Source organism: Nematostella vectensis, chromosome 3 (assembly GCF_932526225.1).
Source record: "Nematostella vectensis chromosome 3, jaNemVect1.1, whole genome shotgun sequence".
In the NCBI taxonomy this organism is placed as follows: domain Eukaryota; kingdom Metazoa; phylum Cnidaria; class Anthozoa; order Actiniaria; family Edwardsiidae; genus Nematostella; species Nematostella vectensis.
The window spans coordinates 2707920-2728701 of record NC_064036.1 but is presented as its reverse complement, the minus strand read 5'-3'; the positions used below and the strand labels follow the sequence as shown (position 1 = coordinate 2728701).

Sequence of the window (20782 nt, the reverse complement as noted above, 5' to 3'; positions counted from 1 at the left end):
ATCGATGAGTCTAAAACTACAGTGGTACCCCTCGTGGCTACTATACAATTGTTTTAAAATCTTGCACAACCTACCCCAAAAATACCACTTTCTTTCTAGAGTACTGTATTTGGCTATCACTTTTAACCGGCCACTCTAAAGCAGCCCCTTATGTTCAGGCGGGGGCTTCTCTGAATATAATAGGCGTCCTTTCAAACACTACTACTGTGCCCTTTCGGACTCACGGAGCAGAAGATGATTGCAGTAATTGTAAAAAGATCGATTTTGCTTTAGTCCTATTCCCGTGTACTCTCTTTTTAAAGTTTCTTTTCTCTTTTCAGCCCCTCCCCTGATTCGACGCAGTTGAAAGCAACGACAACCAATGAAAGTCTCCTTATAGCACACATATCATCCCCGTCCTCGCTCTATGCAACCTAGAGTTCTCACGTCTGAGGCCTAAGTTTCTTATTGTAGCTTAGACGCCGTTCTTTTCGTGTGACGTTCCAAATGCAAATGAAACAATTTGATTGCCCTATGTTAATTTGGATGTATTTGTATTTGATTGCTTTATGTTAATTTGCATGTATTTGTGTTTGGAACGGCACATGAAAAGTAAGTCGTTTGTCCGAGGACGAAGTCCATTTTAGAGGGCATATCACGTCTGACACTTTGGGTTTTCAATTATTTTCTGCCGTCGCCTTTATTTGTGTAAGGTCTTGAGCGCTAAGCATAAAAGCATTCATTGTCACGTTGTACTTGCCATCGCTGTTGTCTTGCGTAAGGTGCGCTCTTCTTGAGAGCATGGTACCTGGATACGGAAGCGATGCTCTCTTGACAGCTGCCAACTCTATTTGCGACCATAAGAGCAGTAAGAAAACATAACTTGAATATGTCGACGTGAGATAAAGGATTCGTTTTTAAAATAACCTTTGAACGTGATCAAAGCTGAGACCAAGAAAATAAAATGGCCGGAAGAGTGTAGGCGTGTGGAGAGCGTCATAAGAGGCAAAGATCTCTGGTAAAATTTAGAGAGAGTTGAATGAGACAATGACAGGAAGCGAGCAGAGTTCTCTAGTAAAAGTGAGTTGAATGAGAAGCGATCGTAGCCCTCACCCCCCGGGGGGTCCCGGGGGGGGGGGACTTAAAAACTTCCCCTTTTTGAGGAGCAGCTCAGCACATGAGAGATGTTTCTCTGGTGGACGAGGAAGGCCGATCTATACGAATCTGAGATTTCAGATTCTTCTAACCACTAAACCTTCCGATGGATGTTTTTCGGACTGCGTGGTTGGAACGTTCACAAATTATGGATGTATTTGATGCGGTCTTAAGGTCCGTAACAAAATCCCCGAAAAATGTGTTTCAAGTGCTTATCTCTTAGGGTAATAAATTGCCTTGACCACACTCAATTTGCTATCGTTTAGAGATCCCCCTCCAGGCCTCCAGGGCGTAACCCACCCCCGGGGCGTAACCCACGTTCCCCCTCCAGGGCGTAACCTACTTGCCCGCGTATGCCAAAATGCAGTCTCATCTTTTGAAGAATCCCCGAGTCTTTGGAATAATCTTATCACTTTGTATACCATTTACAGATTTACACACACCCTTACCTTGATAATTTTTACTTGTCAAGATCTCAAAATACGAGAAACAGATGAGAATCTTCGACATTGTTAGTCCCCCAAAACATAAGAACCTATCCCAGACTTGAAAGAACCGAGGTTCTTCCACACACAATGTATAATTCCTTTAACATAAAAAAATGCAAGTCCAAGGCCACTAAGTCGATTACAACTTGCCAGGAGTTGAAAACGCGGAGTTTCCGAAATCATTTCAGTTTTGAATCCTTTTATATCAGTACATCGCATTCCCAGATGTTAATGACAGGCATTTGAAGTTGGATAATTAATTGCAAGCAAGAGACCAATGGTCTCTTGTTGCAAGATAGTTTTACTCTATAATGAAAGAAAGCTACGAAACGCAGTAACGCTTCCTACGATTTTGCTCTTGTTTCCAGGAAATGTCACGCGGCAAGTAACGCAAAGTAACGAAACTTACTATTTTTTCACAACTAGATATTTTATACTAATTAGCTGCCAACATATCGGAAGTTAACAGGACAACTAAAAGCATTTTGTTTAGTTAACCTATTGCGTATGACAGCAAAAACTGAAACGCTCGCATCATCGCGCAGAATCCTATTGTCTTTAGTGTCATCTGGCTTTCTCGGGGATAATGAGATTATCACATGCTTGGTTGCAATTTAACGAGAACGTGTCTGATTGGCTATTCTTCATGTCAATCAACTAAGGTGTCAGAAGAGCTGTCAGTCAACAGCTGAATTAGTTAACTATGCACAATAAGGTTTTTAAACCTTATTAAAATGGGGCTGAAACCTTACCCGATGTCTATAGAATCAGAGGTCCAAAAGGACAGTACACAGGTAGCCCAGGCAATGGTTGCTTGCAATTCCGTTAAACGGAATTTAAGACTTCTCTAGGGGAGAGAAGTCATGAATTCCGTTGGGAAAACCCCCCAAAATCGTGTATTACAGAATTTGACAACAACAAGGCATGTTCTAAGTTTTAAGGCAATTTTATTGACAACATTTCACAAAAAAAACGCTTTACTCGTCCCCTCTCAGAACAGCCGAATTCCGAGCTATGAACAAGCAACCATTGCCTGGGCTACCTGTGGACTGGTTTGGCGATTTGACCAGAATAAAAACTTTTATGATTTCATACAAGAGAAACAGCTCACAAACTACAGTATCAATCTATATGTGAAATGTTTGGCGTTTTGACCAAAATAAACTCAAAGAACCATAACAAAATGTTTAAGTTCACACTAACATCTACAAATTTCTTGCTCACTCGCAGCACAAAACACAGAAGTGTTTAGTATGAATTTTCAAACTTAGCGCGCATTTCAAAACTCGTATCAGAGTTATTCAACTTAAAAACAGTATGTTTTTAAGCTCTCAATCGATGTATGTTATGTTTGGCGATTTGACCAGAATAAACTCACAGACCCGTAGAGCTGACTCTCTTGTTTTTCGTCAAAAGACGAACGAAATGTGTGAAGCAGCAAGTTTGCAATGGTTCTCGCTGGCTATTTAACAAGCTTATCAACGAGACCCGCATATAAATAGTCTGCTATATTCAAGCTTCAATTGAGTATAAATATTGTTGCGAACAGTAAATAATTTGATGAGTTTGAGTTTATTTGTATCGTGCCGGTTTACAGTCGCTAAACTCGCACTCGCGAGACATTCAACAACCTTTGAGTATCTCAACTTCCTTATAACTTTTAGATTTAATCGCGCCAAGTATCACACGGCAAGCATAGCAAATCTGAGTACTCGACTTTCTTGTGAATTTATTTATAAATATTATTATTATATTTATGAGTGTTATTTTTAATATATTTATAATTTATATATTACTTAGCCAAGCAGTTCCTATTTCTAGCAGATTGACCTTTTGCTCGAGAAATTAATAGGCGTGCCGTTAGTTCTAGGTGGTACTAGGGTTTACCCTAAGTAGGATTCAGACCTAGCCGTCGGTAGAATTAGGTTTTAGTACATTTTAATAGTTTGACTGCAAAACTGGTTGGAATGCTGTCAATCATTGTAATCACGTGTGTAGCTTGCCATGCGCACTAGCAGTGTAACAAGTTAGTGTGTGAAATCGATAGCCGTAGCAACATTGTAAACATTACGTAAGTCACGGTAGCCCAAGGGCAACAAACCGACACGCCAATAGGGGGGGGGGGGTAGTTCGTTCCTCGGACTCCCATTGGCTAAGCCCTTATCAGTACGTGCCTAAAAGCTTTCCATGGCTGTTAGTGTCGAATTACCTAAGGGATGCCGTCTTAGGAGAATATAAATCGGGTACAGTAAATAAAGCCTCGAACAGACAGGGAAACACGTGTGAGCAGAGCTTGTAACGGCGGACACGATTATATATATGTACACGACATGATATGATGCTTTGGTTTCTCTCTTGGAAAACACCTTGTTAAGTCTTCAGTTTGTGACAGCGAACAAGTAAAACCCCGTACCACCTGTACCCCCATCTCGTCTCGAGTCGTTTTTACAAATGTCCATCAAGTGTGTTGAGGATCATATAAAAAGTTACGTGCAAGAATACCCGAATTTTTTTTGGAGGCCTTAGAAGCGCTAATAGGGGGTTAACCTTGATCGCAATATTATACAGGTACTAACACTATAAAATATGGAATTTATCGCAGCTATTACAGAAGAATAGCCTGTTTATGTGTTCCAAGTATGATCATGAGTTTATCAAAAAAGGCTGCTTGGGCTAGCTTAGAATTTCTTTCGAGTTGCCTTAATCACAAATGCTCATATTTTTTCAGGCGTAACTGCGAACGCAGCGCCCAAACAGGGCAAGCTTAAATTTGTTCAAGATCCTCTTGAACGTTTGCCTGTACTCTTGGTTGAACCCAGCGTAAACAAATACGTTTACACAGTTGTTAGCGTAGATCAAACACACTGCACCCTTAACAAAACCTTCAGGAGGCCTCCCACCACCAAGGATCTCCACTGCATCAATGATAATAATAGGAAGAACGAGAACAATAAACAGTCCGACCACGACCGAAACAACCTTGATTGCCTTCAAGTGCGCTAGGCGTTGCAAAACTCGAGATCTTTCTTCCATCTCAAACGATCCTGAGTTTGAAGTGACAGATAATTGCTGTCCGTAGATTCGACGAGTTTGGATACAGCTGGCTTTAAGTATAAATCCGTACAATAAGATCACTAGCGTAATGGGAACGATGTGAACGTAGATGTACAACGCCAAAATGTAAGCTTTTGATAAGTACACAGGAAAGCGACATGAGCTTGAGATGTGTCTTCTCCATACAATACTGCTAGCCGATGTTAGTGAGAATGCGGCAACTGTTATCCAGCTAAACGCAATGACAACTTTGACAACCATGTCCGTGAAAATACGGCAATAAGCATATGGCCGGTAAATAGAAACAAATCGTTCAATGCTGATGAACAGAATAGTCAGGTTGGAGGTCCCGCCAAAGAAAATAGTTGTAGGAATAGAGACGCGACACAAATAGAAATTACTCATGACTTCTTCTGCTATCCTCAAAGGTAGAGATATCGCTCCTTGGCAAAAATCTGCGACAGCTAGATTGGCAAGAAGTAGATTAGTGGCCGAATCTCTGAGATTTTGATTCTGAAATGTGGCCATAAGAACCAAGAGGTTCCCCAATACAGCGGTAACCATCACAACGATATAGAAGCACAGAGTAGCGCCATAAATGGCGAGTTCTCTTGTGGTAAGACCATCTTCGGCCTGTTCACTGGACGTAGACAAATTCCCCGTCAACAAAAGACGCAGCGTTCGGTTAATTGAAGTATCCATTATGTTTTCTTGGTAAAGATCCGTCAATAAATGACCTGAACCTTGCTGTGAGTATAAGTCGAGGTGTCTTGAAGCTGAATGACTTTCTTCAGCTTTTATTTTCTGCCGAACAGGTGCCAAAACGTCAAGAAAATTAAGGTGTATTTCTTTTAATTGTATTTACTTAACATCTGAGTAAAAGCGACAGCTAAATTAAACTTGACGCAAGTTTTAATCTATGTAATACATAGCTTAATGAATCAAGCCATGTAAATACAACTTAGCTACCCCACTGATTGTCAAGGAAGATCTCATTATTGTTTTTTGGCATACTAGTATCTTATTCCAAACTGTGGTGTCCTTCCGTATTCATTTTTATTCTTACGGATTATGAACATAATTATATGCAATGAAGACGATCGTTCCTCCTTCTTATGTTAGTGAAAATCTGACAAAAGTAGTTTCTGATGAAAAAATTGAAAATCTTCTAGTAAATTGTTTTAATTAAATTTAAAAAAAAGTTTTCCATGCGATTTACTTAGATAGTAAGCAGAAAAGGATTCAAAGTATGATTGGCAATGACAGTGAATATCTTAATTCTATCGATAAAAATATTAGGTGAGTACAGGTCTGGAATCGGAGCCAAAGTAAGGGAAATTTACATATTTTTAGATTTCTGGTCCGGGTTCCTAGAAAGCAGGTTAATGCTAACCCAGGGATAAAAGCCCTTTTTTATCAAATCAAAAGTCGAGATAGCCATATTTATTTCTCGGTTAGTGCTAACCTGCTTTCTAGGAACCGGACCCTGAGCGAGTTTATTATCGCAATAGATTTAGTGTTTCTCTATTTGCGGATGGTACAGGTGAAAGAAATTCAACAAAGAAACAAGATCCCAGTTAATCATTCAAATCTGGAGAGTTATGTTGTTTTACATCTGTACAAAATGTTGACATTTGACAGCTTTTCTTCGAAATTTAAATATCAGAGTAATCCTGCAAGTTCGTCAAGTCGACACACAAGTTAGATTAAGAGTCTTATAAAGTGCAAATAGAAATACAGTATGCCCACGATAACAACCATACAAGAAGCTTAGATTAACAGGGTCATAAAGTATTGTCCCAATAAATAAAATTTCCACAGCTCAGGGTTGCCAACACCAATATCCAGTCAGCAAACAAACCCTGGTACCATATTTATTGCTGTAGTGTGTGACCAACACACATTCAATAGAATAAGTGTACATAGGTAACTTGGCTTGCAGGATGTTGATGAGAAATTGGCATCATTGTTAATCAATCTGGCAAGAGTATCTCTACGGAAATCCCTCCAAACTGAAAAAGCCTAGTCATACAAAACATGCTACTACTTTCTTCACTCATTGGCTATACTAGACAAGTTTTATCTTTTGTGTCGAAAATTGTGTTAATAAAAATGTTCATACTTTGGAGAGTAAACCAGAATCTGGGGCTGCTGTCTTCACAAGGGCTTGAACTTCCTTGAAGTTTGGGTGCTTTGCTCCACCAAGCAGCATGAAAAGGACACTCTCACTCGTGGTGATGTAGGCTCCACAGTCTCTCAAACGCTAGAACACAAACAATGAAAATGTTTGCCTTTCCTATGTAATTTTCCAATGTATTTTCTTCTTTTTTTTCTTATTTTTAAATTGGCATCTTTATATAGTAGTTATGCTTTGTTTCCACTAGAGGGCAAACATCTGTTTGTCCTTACTCAAACACAATAAAAAAAGGCTTATTCAAAATGCTTTTTCACCATTGAAATGCAGGAGCAATATATACAGACAATTATCCAAGATTTCTCATAGAGGGTGGGGAAGGGGTGCAAATACATAAAACATCCTATGGCCTGGTATAAGCTTGAAGTTTCTCCTGTATCAACTACTGAATAAAGCGGCAGTAAGAAGGATGAGATACTTACATCCAAAGCATACATGCGCTCTACCATTGTTCTTGAGGAGCAGCCGTCAGCTAGCACATGGACCTCATAGTTTCGTTCCAGTAAATCTAGAGTGGTTTGCAAAATGCAAACTTGGGTCTGAGGACAGATAAAAAGTAGATGAAGTTAGGTAAGTAAAGTCAAAGTACAATGGTTCTGAAGGCTTCTAATGTCAACTTCTCTTTTGATAAGTAATCTGGATATACTTCAGGTGTTATTTTGGTTTGAAATGGTTATATAAGCTCTATTCTCCATAAGGTTTTGCAAGACACTTGTGATTTCTTTAGTGGAGTTATCTTTTAATTCCTCACCTCAATCCCAAAAAGCACAATTGACTTGATATTGGACATGGTTTTCAGTTGTTCCTCCACTTCAGGGATGACCATGGAGAAGACAGTTTTGGGAAAGATCTTATCCTTAAAGGTACTTGTATCAATCTCAGATACAGTGCTTCCTAAGCCCTTAGGATACTGTTCAGTAGCGATGATTGGTATTTTCATTATGTTTCCAGCAGTGACCTACACAGAGTCAAGAATAATTACATTTGTTCACAGTGGGGAAGGTACGAGAAGTAATTTCTCACTAGCGAGGAGGGTAAGGGAAGTAGTTTGTCTCGACCATTGAAGGCCGTATAGAGGCTGCTGGTTGGAAGCATAATCTAATGGCGATGAGTTTAGCAAATGTGTGATTTCAGAGTGGATAGAATTTAAATATCAAAGTGAGATTGGTTTTGATGGCATGTTGTGAGGGAATTTTGCCAGAATATTGAATTCCAAGCAAGCTACAAGTGAATTACTTCAGTTTTTATGGGCAGCCGAGGAGCAAAAAGGTGTGACCTTTCTCTCTCTTATGTACAAGGGGAAACAGAACAACATAAGTCTCGAAATGCCGGCCTAAATGGCTTGAAACTTCACCCTCTTTATGACTCCACTGTCAGGTCAGAATATTATTGAGAGTTTTACAATTTTATTTCGTCATTAAGTAACTGGCTTATTTCAATTCCATATGTTTACTGTTAACCATGAGACACACAACGTAACGTGAACTACTATAATTTATTCATACACACAGGAGCTTGGGTTACCTGTGGGAAAAATATTCAATGTGTTCCATCATGGCTCCTAAATAATTCAAACCAACATATATCTTGAAGCTCACCTAAGTACATAGATGGCAGAAGCAAAATTTGGTTGAGTGCTGATGTTTTCCTATTGTAAGCTAGGGAGTGGTTATTTATTTCTGGGGGGGCGGCAAATATGTAGGGGGGGCGTGTTTTTTGGGTGCCGATGTAGGGAGGTCACATTTTTGGGGGCTGTCATTAGAGGGGGGTCACATTTTTTGGGTGCCAAATTAAGTCTTGTTTTAAAATAATACTGAGCAAGAGAGTCATTGTTCAATGTAAATTCTATTCAGTTCACAATGTTTCCTACTATTGTATATCTGGTTCCATATTGTTCAGGCACAAATCTTGTCTTTTTTAAAATAAATATTGAGAATCCCTCCCATGGTTGACAGACAAAGCTGCCCGTTCTAATCAGTTGAACAAAACAAATACTTTAAAATGTTGCAATCTAGAATGTCTTTGTTAATGTTTTCGACGACGTAGTCGTTATATAGCGACACCGGTATTTGTTGTTTATGTCTGTGCCACTCTTAAACTAGGGAAAGTGAAGATTCATACTTAAATTAAATTGGACAAAATTGCCATGCTAGCTGATCTATATTTTAGTAAAGGTTATATTTAGTTACACTCAGTATGCATATCAAGTCTCTGTGGTTTTAAAGAGATATAATTATAGAATATAAAAATGTGGAGGTGGTGGTGGTAGTGGTGGTAGTGATGGTGGGTGGGGGGGTGCAAATATTTGGACGCCCAGTCTAGGGGTGGTCAAAATTTTTGAGCTCAGGGTTTTGCAAAATTGCCGGCCCACCCCCCCCTCACCCCACCCACCCACCCACCCACCCACCAGTAATTAATGACCGCTCCCCTAGCAAAATGTTTGGAGGACCAGCCCTCTCCAATGTCTCCTCAACCAAATGTTTGGGGATCCATCTAATTTTGAGGGATCCCAGTGCCTCCACCCAGACCTCACTGGTTCCATCTGCCATGGAGCATTTTATTAGATAAATCTAGCTTGTAGCCAGTATTTGGGAGATACTTTGGGGGACATAGATAGATAGATAGATAGATAGAAACTTTATTAAAGTGTCATAAACAACCTCTAGCCGGGGATAAAACCCCTACTAATTGGGGGACACAAAAAAAGATAAAATTATAAAAATTATACTGATTATTAAAAATTTAAAATTGTAGATTCTTACTGATAAAGCTAAATAAATATATATATAGTGGCAGTATGTCAAATAAGGCAACACAGCAGATTTATAGAGAACTAGTTTAGCGTTTGTAGGTACCAAGTTCCTGAGTCTCATCAGCACACCGATTCTTCTGCCAGCATTTTTTAACCCTGGACAAGCCATCAACACCAGCGCGTGGCACGGAATTTTTGTATTTTTCTGCAAAACCAATTAGAATTTCTCCTTACTCACCATTCGCTGCGCCACTTTGATGATCTCAGGAAAGTATCTAATAGATGGACGGAACTTTTCTTGCATGTCACACAGCAAGAAAGCCGTGCTGTCGGCAGCTAATTTCCCCAAACGTCGGCCCGCCATCTTGAATTTGCGTAAAGAGAAAGAACAATATCCCCACTAGACCCCTAGAGAAGTCCAAACTCCCTTTGTAGGGAGGGGTAGCTAGGAGCTACCCAGTCCCCCATGATGCATCGCGCGTGCCGGTAATTTTGCCACGTTGGTTCTCCGCCATCTTGTGTTGTTTCTGAAAATTTGAATGTCGAAAAATAGGGGAAAGTAAGGCGAAAAAACATCTCCTCGAAGTTTGATCTGCCGGAGCAAGTAACCGACGATGAATTCGTGCATCCAGAGTTTTGTTACTTTTACTGTGTTAGCTCTGAGTTGTATTTTGGTGAGTTGCACCGAACTGACTTTTGAGTTGGAAGACAACGCTAGACAGTGCTTCTACGAAGAATTGAAAAAAGATGCGAAGGCTACCCTGGAGTTTCAGGTAAGAGCATAGTCGTATATTTATATAGATCTAGAAGTGAAAGTTTGGGCGGTTTCTGTTTACAGGCTCGTCACAAAATTTAATATTACAAGTTATGATTTTGAATTACCACCAGTAACTTTACTTTTAAGTTAAGTTAAGTTAAGCTTAAATACTTAAAGTACTTTTACACAGTAGCCTTTGTCTTGTAAAAGCATTGTTGACCATAATCTTGCTGCTGCTTGTCTAGCTTGGTAAACTTTTGTGTCTATGATGACAGCCTACTGTATATGAACTGTTTCATCAGGCATGTAGCAGGGGGGGGGGGGGGGGGGGGGTAAAAAAACACTTATATCTCCCACAAGAAAAAAACAGCTTTTGATGGCTGGTTAATCTCCTGTTAATGAATTTAATTAATATTTTTCCACCCAGATTGTGCACTCGAAATGGGAGTCTTTCCCTTTTTACTTCTTTTGACCTTTCAAAAATGTTCTTTTTTAGAAAATATACTTTACATTTTTATACTAGCCATAGATGTGCAATATATTAATGTCATTTTGTCGGATACTAGAAGCATTGATCTTCTATCTTTCATTTTGCATAGGTTATAACTGGTGGAAACTATGATGTAGATGTCATACTGTATGATATTAATGAGAAAGAGCTGTACAGTGTCCAGAAGAAGCAGTACGACAGTCATACTTTTACTGTTGAGCAACCAGGGATCTACAAATTCTGCTTCAGTAATGAATTCTCTACAATCAGCCATAAGACTGTCTACTTTGATTTTCAATCTGGCGAGGAGACCCAGCTGACAAAAACCATGGGGAACCATCACACCGCTCTAACACAGATGGAGACGGCTTGTGTCACCATTCATGAGAATTTGAAGGTAACATTTTGATAACATTTTGAAATCATTCCATGGCTATTGTTCTAGAGTAGAAGGAAAATGACCTCGAAAAATTAACTAGGGAAACAAGTAGCATGGTTAAACAATCTGGATAGAGATCTTGCATTCCTTTGACCAATTGGATGTCGTTCTTCGGACATGTGAATAGGCTTTATACCTAGCAATACACCCAACAAATCTAAAGCACGGGGAGGGAATTGAAATCCTCTCCAGGGAAATATTGGGGTACAATAGAAAAACAATGACAGACTAACAAACATAAAACATTATAAAAAGCTATCATGTAGTCAAGAAGGATTATATAAGACCCTCATGATATAATGATATGACGTAATGCTTTAAATAATGTTGCATCCTGCAGATTTGGCAAATAAAAAATGACATACGTAAGATCACAAACAGTAAACTACTTTATTCCTAGTAAACAGCACAGTTTACAATCTACTCTATGGTATGTTTTAGATACACTCTCATAAACGGACTCCATAATCAAACACTGTTCAAAAGTGACTTAGCTGTTTTGTAGTCCAAGAGTCCCTTTGCCAGATGGCAGCTTCATTTTGCTCAGACAATCGCCTATTTCTTCTTTTTTTCTAAGCCGTCGTCATGCTGTCTTTGACCAGTCTCGCCTCGCATGATTATGTCAGAATGATCTAAGACCTGAATGAAACAGTATAAACACCAATGTACAGTACTAACCTGGGTTCATTTTGCTTAGCCAGTTAGACTGTGTTTCGTAATTGGATTGAATGAAGTCCAGTTATTAGTGTATAGAGGCTTCTCGGTGGATGTCTTGTTTTTTTAAAGATTTCAGTTTTCAAATATGCAATGGTTTTGTCCTCGACTAGTGCTAGACTAGCAAGTCAGTTTATGTAAAACTGCGCGCTGTTTGCCCGCGATCTAATGACGTTAGTTTTGTTTATTGTTCTACATGGTCTTTTTAACCGAATTCCGGTAGTCTTTTTAATGACAATTCAAAAGCTATTGTTGTTTTTTTTTCATCGCGATTGATCAACATGCTTATTGAATATTGATGAGTGTTTTAAGCCATTCAAGACACTCGAAGATCATGTTTTAAATAGTACATTACGTATAAGCATAATATAATGATAATATTGATTGAGACTTGTTTTCCCTCAGATTGCTATTGATTACCAGACACATCACAGATTACGTGAGTCCCAGGGGCGTGATATGGCTGAGTATTTGAACGAGCGAGTGCAGTGGTGGTCGGTCGGCGAGTCGGTACTTATAGTCATCGTAGGCATTTGCCAAGTCTTTATTCTTAGACAGTTCTTTGCTGAGAGAAGGTCAAATATCTAGTAGCAACTTAAGTTTATTAGGTTATTTAATATATCAAGGCCCAGTTTGGTCTTCTATTTCTTACAAGTTAAGATGGATGTTGTTGCTTGGACAAGTTCCTTGGCAAACAGCAAGTTTTGTACTAAGCCTAATTCAACAAAATATTGTTAATGTTTCAAGTTCACAAAAGTACAAGGACTTTTTAAAGAAATGTTGTATTTCTTCTAAAGGGAAGTGAGGGAAGTGTAGATATAAGATATACTTGCCAAAAATTGAAATAGTATATCTTCATTACATAAAACAAATGTTGAAAGCAGAATGATCAGAATCAAAATTCAAAGTCTTGGTATACATTTAGAAGGAAATTATGTCTCCCACCTATCAATAGTTTCTAGCTATGTTAATGTAAGATTATCTAGACATAAATATGGTGTATAAAGTGTGTCACATTGAAGTAACCAGGATGAGATGGATTTTTTATTAGGAATATTATCTGTTAACCATTAACTGGCTCTCTGGGTATTTAGTACCCCAGTTCAGTTCATATCTACAAATTGTAAACAATTACATATTTTACATACTCTAATACCTGGGGCCAATTATTACTTTGTTATCTATTCTTTTGATTTTAACCCATGTTGAATCCGTTAAAATGTGAAAACTGTCATAAGGCTATTTAAAATAGTAAAAAAACAATGCACTGTACTATCTGTAAAGAGGAAGCAAACTTGCAATCCCCATAGTTATATCATGTAACTGTAATTTGCTTCTAACTTTTAAATACAAAACTTCATTTGTTAACTAATTTTGACTTTTGTTAATTTTAGCTTCTGCCTTAAAGTGGTTTTCAAAAACCCGGAAATACCATTTAGTTTATTACACTGTTATTACACTGTAATCTCTTTGTTCTCTTTTGTTCTTGCTTGACTTTTACACTTCTCCAATCCATCGATCGTTGTCTTGGATTTTAGGCAACACGTTGCCTCACCCATGTTTTTGCCTTATTGGAATTTTTCTTGCCACAAGGGTAAGATGGCACCTGATTGGCTAGCCTGCTTGGATGTGTCTTGCCACAAGGGTAAGATGGCACCTGATTGGTTAGCCTGATTTTCAGCTGGGGCCTGGGTAGGACCCAGGAGGTGGGACCCAGGCCCCAGCCAAAATTAGGCTACAACATACCTGTCAACTCTCCCGCATTAGGCGGGAGTCTCAAGATTTTGGACCCCTTCTCCCACTCTCCCGCGTTGGGCACCAAATTTCCTTTTTTTAGCGATTTTTATCGCTTCCGAAAAATTATTATATAGAAAATCGTCTTTTTGCCTATTTTCTATTAAAATATTGTGAACAATAATTCCCTTGCGTAGCGCAATTTATCTAACACCCTCGTGAGATCTACGAGTGGATTTGTTGGTGAGAGATTTCTATACGGCAAACGCCTGCAAGGTTAAAACCACCCCTCCCCCCAAAAAATGGATATACCCTACCCCTCTCCCCAAGGTTGACAGGTATGGTACAACCTAATTATTTTCTTCACTAAATCACCATCCACTATCTTGCAGCAGGCTGGAACACATCAACGTTTCTCTTTTGTAGCAAATAATCAATCTGGGTGTCAGAAGGGGGTCCGGCACTGGGAGAATGTGCGCCCAATGTTTTCCAAAATCATAAGGAAATGACCAGAAGGGGTGTGGCCCGTGGCTGTGCCACCTACCCCAATTTTCATCCAAGAGATGATCAATAGGAGCTACCATACCAAGCATTGCCATGTATCAAATCTAATTTACAAGAGTTCTCGCACGCTGATATCTTTGTAGGCACTCCCCTAAAGGCATAACATCCACCAATTTGATGGGGTGTACGTCAGGCCATCTACAAGCCGTGCTTTCCAGGCCCCCTGGAAGGGCAGGAAGAAAAGAATTTGTTCGGCCTGATTCTGAGAATAAAACCACTTTTTTGACTGAAATGTTCTCTTTTTTGCAACACACTCTCTGTGTTTACATCTAGAAAACCGGGTTTTCAAAGTGTTCACAAAGAATGAGTGCAAAACGCCAATTATAGTCTGGTGGCAGAAGCTGGAAAATAGGGGTTTCGCACAAGTCGAGAGCTAGAGAAGGTTTTAAAGCAGATTTGAGTAGGTATTGGTCCCCTGAACAACGCCTGGTAGTTAGTGGAGTCGAATTGTGGTATACTTTTCGAATTATTTACGTTTTTTCTTTTCCGGGTGAAAAACCACAGGTTACCCGAGTATGAATTTTACAAAATGATTTATTGAGCATGCAAAACATACAATATAAGCATGGAAACATCCTACAAACATACTTTACATATGTTGCAAGTCACTCCAACTAATACAACCTAAAACCACAAGGTGCCTGAGTCATTTGTTTGCAAGGTTCAAGTATGTTCGCACATAAGCTTGGGGAAAAAACCATAGAGTTTTCATTCTATTGGCGTTTATAACTCAGAAGCTACCTAAACATGATACTTCAGTTTCAAATATGGCATCTGAGCTAAATCTAGGCTCCTTTATGCTTCTCTTTTATATCTAATGGAACCACAGGGATTCCAAGTCAAGTTTTCTTTAAATAAGCAAGTCAATGGTCAATAACAATTGGTGACAGCTCCTTGTCCTTAAATGACTAGATTGAGAGAATGTTCACAGTGAAAGCCGACCGAGATCTTTTTGGAAGACTTCGCAAATGCAAGACAAGTCAACCTAGCAGTCCCCTGCGTGATTGCCTACAATGATAGAAGTTTGACGAAGTTTACCATAAGTGACCTTGTCACAATACTTGAGGAAGGGTTTGACACATGATTTTGTTAATATCTTGGGTGGAATGGCATTTTTTCAGATGCAAATACGTTTGGGGAGCTTGCGCAGAAATATTTCACAATCATCAGGATGCAGATCAATACCAACAACTGCTCTATTTTTAACATTGTCTTTGATCAGTATTGGAATACAATGATTCAGGGTGGGGAGAGGGCCAGGAGAGGGTCTACAGATGGTCTTGAGATAAGGAACGCAGGACACAATACACCAGAGTCACGACAATGGTCCAAGTACCTACAGAACCCAAAGAACAAGACCGTCTGATGCCCGGGAAGGACCTTTTCATATGAGGAGGTCTTTTCAATGGGGAAAAAGCAGCCAATGGCAGATCAGCAAGCTTGAGTCCACAAAGAACAGATACGCAAATGATTCTGCATGCTGCCTACGCTGCAATCGACTTCTCAACAGTATCATTCAATCCCTGCCAGATACAGATGTTCTCGCCCTTTGTGTCACGCACTTCATTTTCATTGGATGTCAGGCGTTATGGTTTCGAGCAAGCACTTGCGACCGCCAGAGTTTTATCCGAGTCCACTCAATCCATGAAAGGCTAGGAGAGCGGCTTTGCCAGTCACTACCAGCATCTATAACTTAACCGTGTGTGATTTCACAAGCAGCATCTCTGGTAGAGGAAAGAGGAAGCCATGGCTAACGCTAAGACATTTGCACGCATATCAACGCTTAGTCTGTTTGGTCAGCATCAAGCCCTTGATAATGAGAAAGCAGAGAAGACAGATGCTCTTTTTTGCACTCTCTATCTGTATCAAGATCAGCTGACAAGCTGCGCCATCTGATGTTCTGCCAACATCAGACAGCCTCAGGCAACATATGGAGCGTGCCAGCTTCCAGACGTTCGGTTGTTGGCCGAGTCCAGAGGAACATGGATCAGAAAAGCAAGACGGAAGTTACATGACCCAGGTCCACCCAGTCATATAGAGCCGACAAGGTTTGGATGCTGATGTCAACAGAACTTTTCTTGTGTAGTGTTCAAGGGTCTGTCATCACAGAAGCCTGTTCATATCTGGCTGAAGAGGCAAAGATCCCCCATAACACGGCAAGCAAGTAGATGAGTCAGAGGGCGAAAACAGTGATGAGGAGTAGGATCAAGTCCTGTTATGCTAGTGCCAAACCTTCGCAAATACATTATTCTTTAACAATGCATTAAATGCATTCTTCATACATTCTACCACAGCCAAGACGGAAAGAGGGCTGGTCTGTGTTATGCTGAGTAGATTGCCTATCAAGTAACTTTGTTTTCCATTTTCACAGAAGTAATCTTTGGGCTCCCTGTGGTTTTAATGTCATGCGAGGCTACACCTTTGGTACAATAAACGCACTTTCAATGCAGGACTGCAATTGCTAATATTGCATCTTTTCATAATAAGTTAGCATAGCATCCTGCTCAAACATTCTCTGAATATTTATCTATGTGAGTCCTTCATGCAAATACATGACTCGGGCACCCTGTGGTTTAAAGCTGTATTAGTTGGAGCGATTTGCAACATGTGGGAATTATGTTTGTAGGATGTTTCCATGCTCATATTGTATGTTTTGCATGCTCAATAAATTATTTTGTGAAATTCACACTCGGGTACCCTGTGGTTTTTCGCCCGAAAAAGAAAAACGTAAATAATTCGTAACGCATAACACAATTCAACTCCACTAACTACCAGGCGTTGTCCAGGGGACCAATATCTACTCAAATCTGTTTTCAAACCTTCTCTAACTCTCGACTTGTGCGAAACCCCTTGCTGCTACCTGACTATTCAGAGAGGAGAGAGTTTGTGGTCTGGGTATGTGTGTGTGTGGTGTGTTTAGCGGTGGGGGGGGGGGGGGGGGGGGGGTTAAGGATTTTTCTGATTCTGCTATATCTAAGGGTATAAAATTCGACCAACTGCTATTCCATAGGGGATGTTTAAGGATTTTTCTGATTCTGCTATCTCTTAGGGCATAAAATTCAACCGACTGCCATTCCTTAGGTGATGTGGTATTTCCGATTCTGCTGATCTCTTAGGGTTAAAAATTCCTTTGATCACACCAAATTTGCAACCTCTTAGGGGTAAGAATGCTGTTGACCGTCTGTTTTTATCGGACTGCCCCCCCTGGGATTTTTAGTGGTTTTATCACTGGTAGAGTCTAATAGATTATAATTTCTGCCCTTTGGGAAGAAACAGAATAATAACCATACATAAAATATCACCCGGAAAAATCGCTGTGAGTAAAACATCTCAAGATATTATCCCGAGGAAGAAAAAAAGGAACTGAAGAAAAAGAAAACATGGAGATTAGATGAAGGAACGCAAGCTTTGTTCCCTTTTTGTTCCGAGATGACTCCGACATGTTATTGATTAGCAGGTGTTCGGAGGTCTATTGTTGTGTGACATATACATGAATTTTTTCAATGTAAACTTTCTCAGCAAATTAACTAAGTCAACGGGCATTTTTCAGCGTAAGATCTTTACTTGAACAACTCAAAATCATTTGCATGATTACACGAAACCGATAAACGATGTCTGAAACGATTTTGAGGGCCGGAGAGGCAGCAAGGCGACGGAGAAAACCGGATCACCACCGCGCAACCGCGGAAGAAATAAACAAGCTCTATGGAACCAACCACGTACAACAAACTCGGGTTTCCGAGGTACGACGAATTTATTGGCTATTCTTTGCCAGCAAACTTTATTTGGTTCTATATTAATTTTAATTTTATTGTATGGCGTGTTTCTATTTGTATACCTTTCGGTTTCGTGACGGGTATAGTAGGTGAAGCGTAACAACGTCTACGTATACAAGCTGTGTCCTACAGTATTTTTTTTTTTTATTACCGGCTTTGTATTTACATAATTCCTATTTTACCTTATTCCTATTTTAACTAAAAGACTTCTGTGCGGAGATACAATAAAACCTTACGTTAAGTCAAGCCAATATTTTGTTTTCATTAAAGTCGTTTTTCAGTCTAATGTTCTGGCTTATCTAACTCAACCAATACTCTCAAGATATTACGCTTTTACCAGCTACTATAAAAAGATCTTATAAGGCTTTATGGACCTTTTTTAATCATTAATAAATACCTATTTTCATGCCCTGATTCTGCGGTGTCATTTGGTTGAATGAATGGCAACGCATGTGTTACTTGTAAATATACAAAATTACGAACTTTGCTCTGTAACCTAAAATGATTATTTTCCCTGATCGAGTAATCCTAGACTCTCTCGCGCGTGAGTACACGCAAAGCCACAAAAGTGTGTACAGCTTTTTTATTACTTGTATTATTGTAGCTGTTGTGAAAAACACTTGAGAGGTGTTTACTTCCTTTTGTCAAGTTTAATCCTGTTAAATAGTTTTGTATTTGAGTTTGTGTTGCGGCGTTGCACACATTGTTCATTGATGACCTTATTAGGCAATGTGCTACATAAAAGGGTATCGCGAGCGTTCAACAGTACCGTCGCATCACGCAAACGGGCTTGCCAATCCTTCCTAGGTATTTCTTGCTTTATATATCAAATGTGTGATCTATTTCACTCCCTAATTGCTCTTCATCTATACGTGTAATATAGAGTAATCCATTCGTATATGCTTGAGCGCAAATATTTGTTTAGCTGTGAAAATCTCCATACTTGCCCTTTTGAACATTGTTACGAATTTAAGTAAAAGAAATTGACTGCTAGTTCAAATAGCAATGCAACGCTGCAGGTTCTCTATAACGTAGCAAATAGGAACGTTAAATTAAAGCCAGTGCCTTCCAATAGTTTATTGATTGTTTCGTAACCCTTTGCGGCCTTCATCACCCTCGCCTAGTAAACAAAAATTGCTAGTTCAAATAGCAATGCAACGCTGTAGGTTCTCTATAACGTAGCAAATAGGAACGACAAATCCAAGCCAGTGCCTACCAATAGTTTATTGATTGTTTCGTAACCCTTTGCAGCCTCCATCACCCTCGTCTAGTTCATCTGACAGTCTTGCATCCACCATGGCAAATACCTGGTACCACATCATGTTGGGGAGCACTTTGAAAAAGAAGCTATCGACAATGGAGAGATTCTGTGCATGGTCTGGTATCCTGTACATGGGTCTAGCATTCGGCTGTATACTGTCTCCTTCCTTGGTTTCTCTTGCCTTCAACCTTAGACTGGACACCATTGGTCAGGGTTATGCACGGCTTGCTGGTGTAAGCTTTTTAGCTATCGGCCTGTGCTACATCATTACAGCGCACACTTCACCACAGCTCATGACGGGGAAGAGGATCTTACTTGGAACTGTATTTGAGAGACTTATTTATGTGAATTTGGTGTTAGTTCTTCTCCATGTCAAATTTGGTGGAGAACTATTATTCACATGCGCCTGTATGCTTATGGATACTGTGCTTGCAATCATTACGTACATTCTCTGGGTGCGTGAGACTCCAGATGCCTCCATCTCATCAGCTTTGCCTTGGGCTTCTAAAAAAGTCCTTCAGCTATTGCCACCAAGCTGTGAGCCATCAACCAGAAAGAGCTCTTCTGTAGTCCAAGTGATTGGCTATTTGCAAGGGATGTTGGGAACATTGTTTATGATCAGTCCAGAGCTCGCACAACAGGTCTTGAAGCTTCCACCTTCTGAAGGCATGTCCAGGTTTACTCTGGGATTATGCATGATGTGTTATGCAGTCATAGGAATTTTTCACATTTTTGCAGGTGCAGCTAATTCCCTACCATTTAATATTCTAGCTGTGTTTTATCGACTTGCCATCATCATCCCTGTAGTCAGTTGTTTGGCAGTATTACAGCTCGCTGATCTAAATTTGGCCCTATTATTTATTGGTTGCGACTCAATTATGGCTTTTGTTATTTGCCTGTTTTTGTACTTAGAGGGTCTTCAAATGAAGCACAATTAATAAACCAAACATAAAATTTTGTACTTCTGTGATTATTTTAACTGTTTAGTATTCTGATTAAAACAGAAAAACATCAGTTTGAAATTCCCGCATTGTCCAGCATTGAAAGTCACTGTTAAAGTATGAGGCCACTTTCAAAAGTAAAAAGTGTAATAACCAATGTTTGTTCAAAGAAATAAAGAAAATATCTTGTTTCTACATTTGCTTCATTTAAAACCTGCACACTACCAAATCATGTTCCTTTCTTATTCCCAAGCCTTTCCTTGAGAATCAGGATTTTAAAGGGAAATCAGGTTTGGTCTGGTAGTTCAATCATTTGTCTATTTGTAGCATATATCAACACTAAATTAAGGGCCATAAATCTGAAGAGGTGTCAGACAGATGAGAGACCCACACCTCCCATCAATTCCCTAGAGGTGCTATTTTTAACAAAATCAAGTGTAACTTTCACAACAAGCATATTGCTAAGTAGAAACAATACATAGCT

The 20782-nt window shown here is 39.5% G+C and overlaps 4 protein-coding genes across 5 annotated transcripts; 2 read left to right on the top strand and 2 right to left on the bottom strand.

The window, feature by feature from the left end:
• Nucleotides 1-4346: 4346 nt before the first annotated feature.
• LOC5513859 (adenosine receptor A1) lies at nucleotides 4347-5378 on the bottom strand. Its single transcript, XM_001634021.3, has one exon. It carries the CDS (start codon nucleotides 5376-5378, stop codon nucleotides 4347-4349), a length of 1032 nt encoding a protein of 343 aa, XP_001634071.2.
• A 1158-nt stretch (nucleotides 5379-6536) lies between these two features.
• LOC5513855 (isochorismatase domain-containing protein 2) lies at nucleotides 6537-10017 on the bottom strand. The gene is made up of 4 exons (XM_001634020.3): nucleotides 9861-10017; nucleotides 7622-7828; nucleotides 7293-7409; nucleotides 6537-6939 (listed from the first exon to the last, which is right to left on the bottom strand). The coding sequence occupies exons 1-4, from the start codon at nucleotides 9984-9986 to the stop codon at nucleotides 6793-6795; spliced, it is 597 nt and encodes a 198-aa protein (XP_001634070.2). The 5' UTR covers nucleotides 9987-10017; the 3' UTR covers nucleotides 6537-6792.
• Nucleotides 10018-10100: 83 nt separating this feature from the next.
• LOC5513852 (transmembrane emp24 domain-containing protein 7) lies at nucleotides 10101-13390 on the top strand. Its single transcript, XM_001634064.3, has 3 exons — nucleotides 10101-10395; nucleotides 10979-11266; nucleotides 12428-13390. The coding sequence occupies exons 1-3, from the start codon at nucleotides 10237-10239 to the stop codon at nucleotides 12608-12610; spliced, it is 630 nt and encodes a 209-aa protein (XP_001634114.1). The 5' UTR covers nucleotides 10101-10236; the 3' UTR covers nucleotides 12611-13390.
• A 4392-nt stretch (nucleotides 13391-17782) lies between these two features.
• LOC116619090 lies at nucleotides 17783-20493 on the top strand. Of its 2 annotated transcripts, none has more exons than XM_032383478.2 (2): nucleotides 17783-18063; nucleotides 19348-20493. In XM_032383478.2, exons 1-2 carry the CDS (start codon nucleotides 17932-17934, stop codon nucleotides 20293-20295), a joined length of 1080 nt encoding a protein of 359 aa, XP_032239369.2. In that variant the 5' UTR covers nucleotides 17783-17931; the 3' UTR covers nucleotides 20296-20493. The 2 variants fall into 2 exon arrangements, with proteins under 2 accessions (XP_032239369.2, XP_032239370.2); XM_032383479.2 differs by lacking the exon at nucleotides 17783-18063 and adding an exon at nucleotides 18105-18903.
• The last annotated feature ends 289 nt before the right edge of the window (nucleotides 20494-20782 follow it).

Coding starts and splice junctions, on each gene's coding strand:
- LOC5513859 (XM_001634021.3), bottom strand. CDS start 5,378: ATGGATACTTCAATTAACCGAACGCTGCGTCTTTTGTTGACGGGGAAT.
- LOC5513855 (XM_001634020.3), bottom strand. CDS start 9,986: ATGGCGGGCCGACGTTTGGGGAAATTAGCTGCCGACAGCACGGCTTTC. Junction 7,829..9,860: donor TCAAAGTGGCGCAGCGAATG/GTGAGTAAGGAG, acceptor GACTCTGTGTAG/GTCACTGCTGGAAACATAAT. Junction 6,940..7,292: donor AGCGCATGTATGCTTTGGAT/GTAAGTATCTCA, acceptor TTTGTGTTCTAG/CGTTTGAGAGACTGTGGAGC.
- LOC5513852 (XM_001634064.3), top strand. CDS start 10,237: ATGAATTCGTGCATCCAGAGTTTTGTTACTTTTACTGTGTTAGCTCTG. Junction 10,396..10,978: donor AGGCTACCCTGGAGTTTCAG/GTAAGAGCATAG, acceptor CATTTTGCATAG/GTTATAACTGGTGGAAACTA. Junction 11,267..12,427: donor CCATTCATGAGAATTTGAAG/GTAACATTTTGA, acceptor GTTTTCCCTCAG/ATTGCTATTGATTACCAGAC.
- LOC116619090 (XM_032383478.2), top strand. CDS start 17,932: ATGTCTGAAACGATTTTGAGGGCCGGAGAGGCAGCAAGGCGACGGAGA. Junction 18,064..19,347: donor AACAAACTCGGGTTTCCGAG/GTACGACGAATT, acceptor AACCCTTTGCAG/CCTCCATCACCCTCGTCTAG.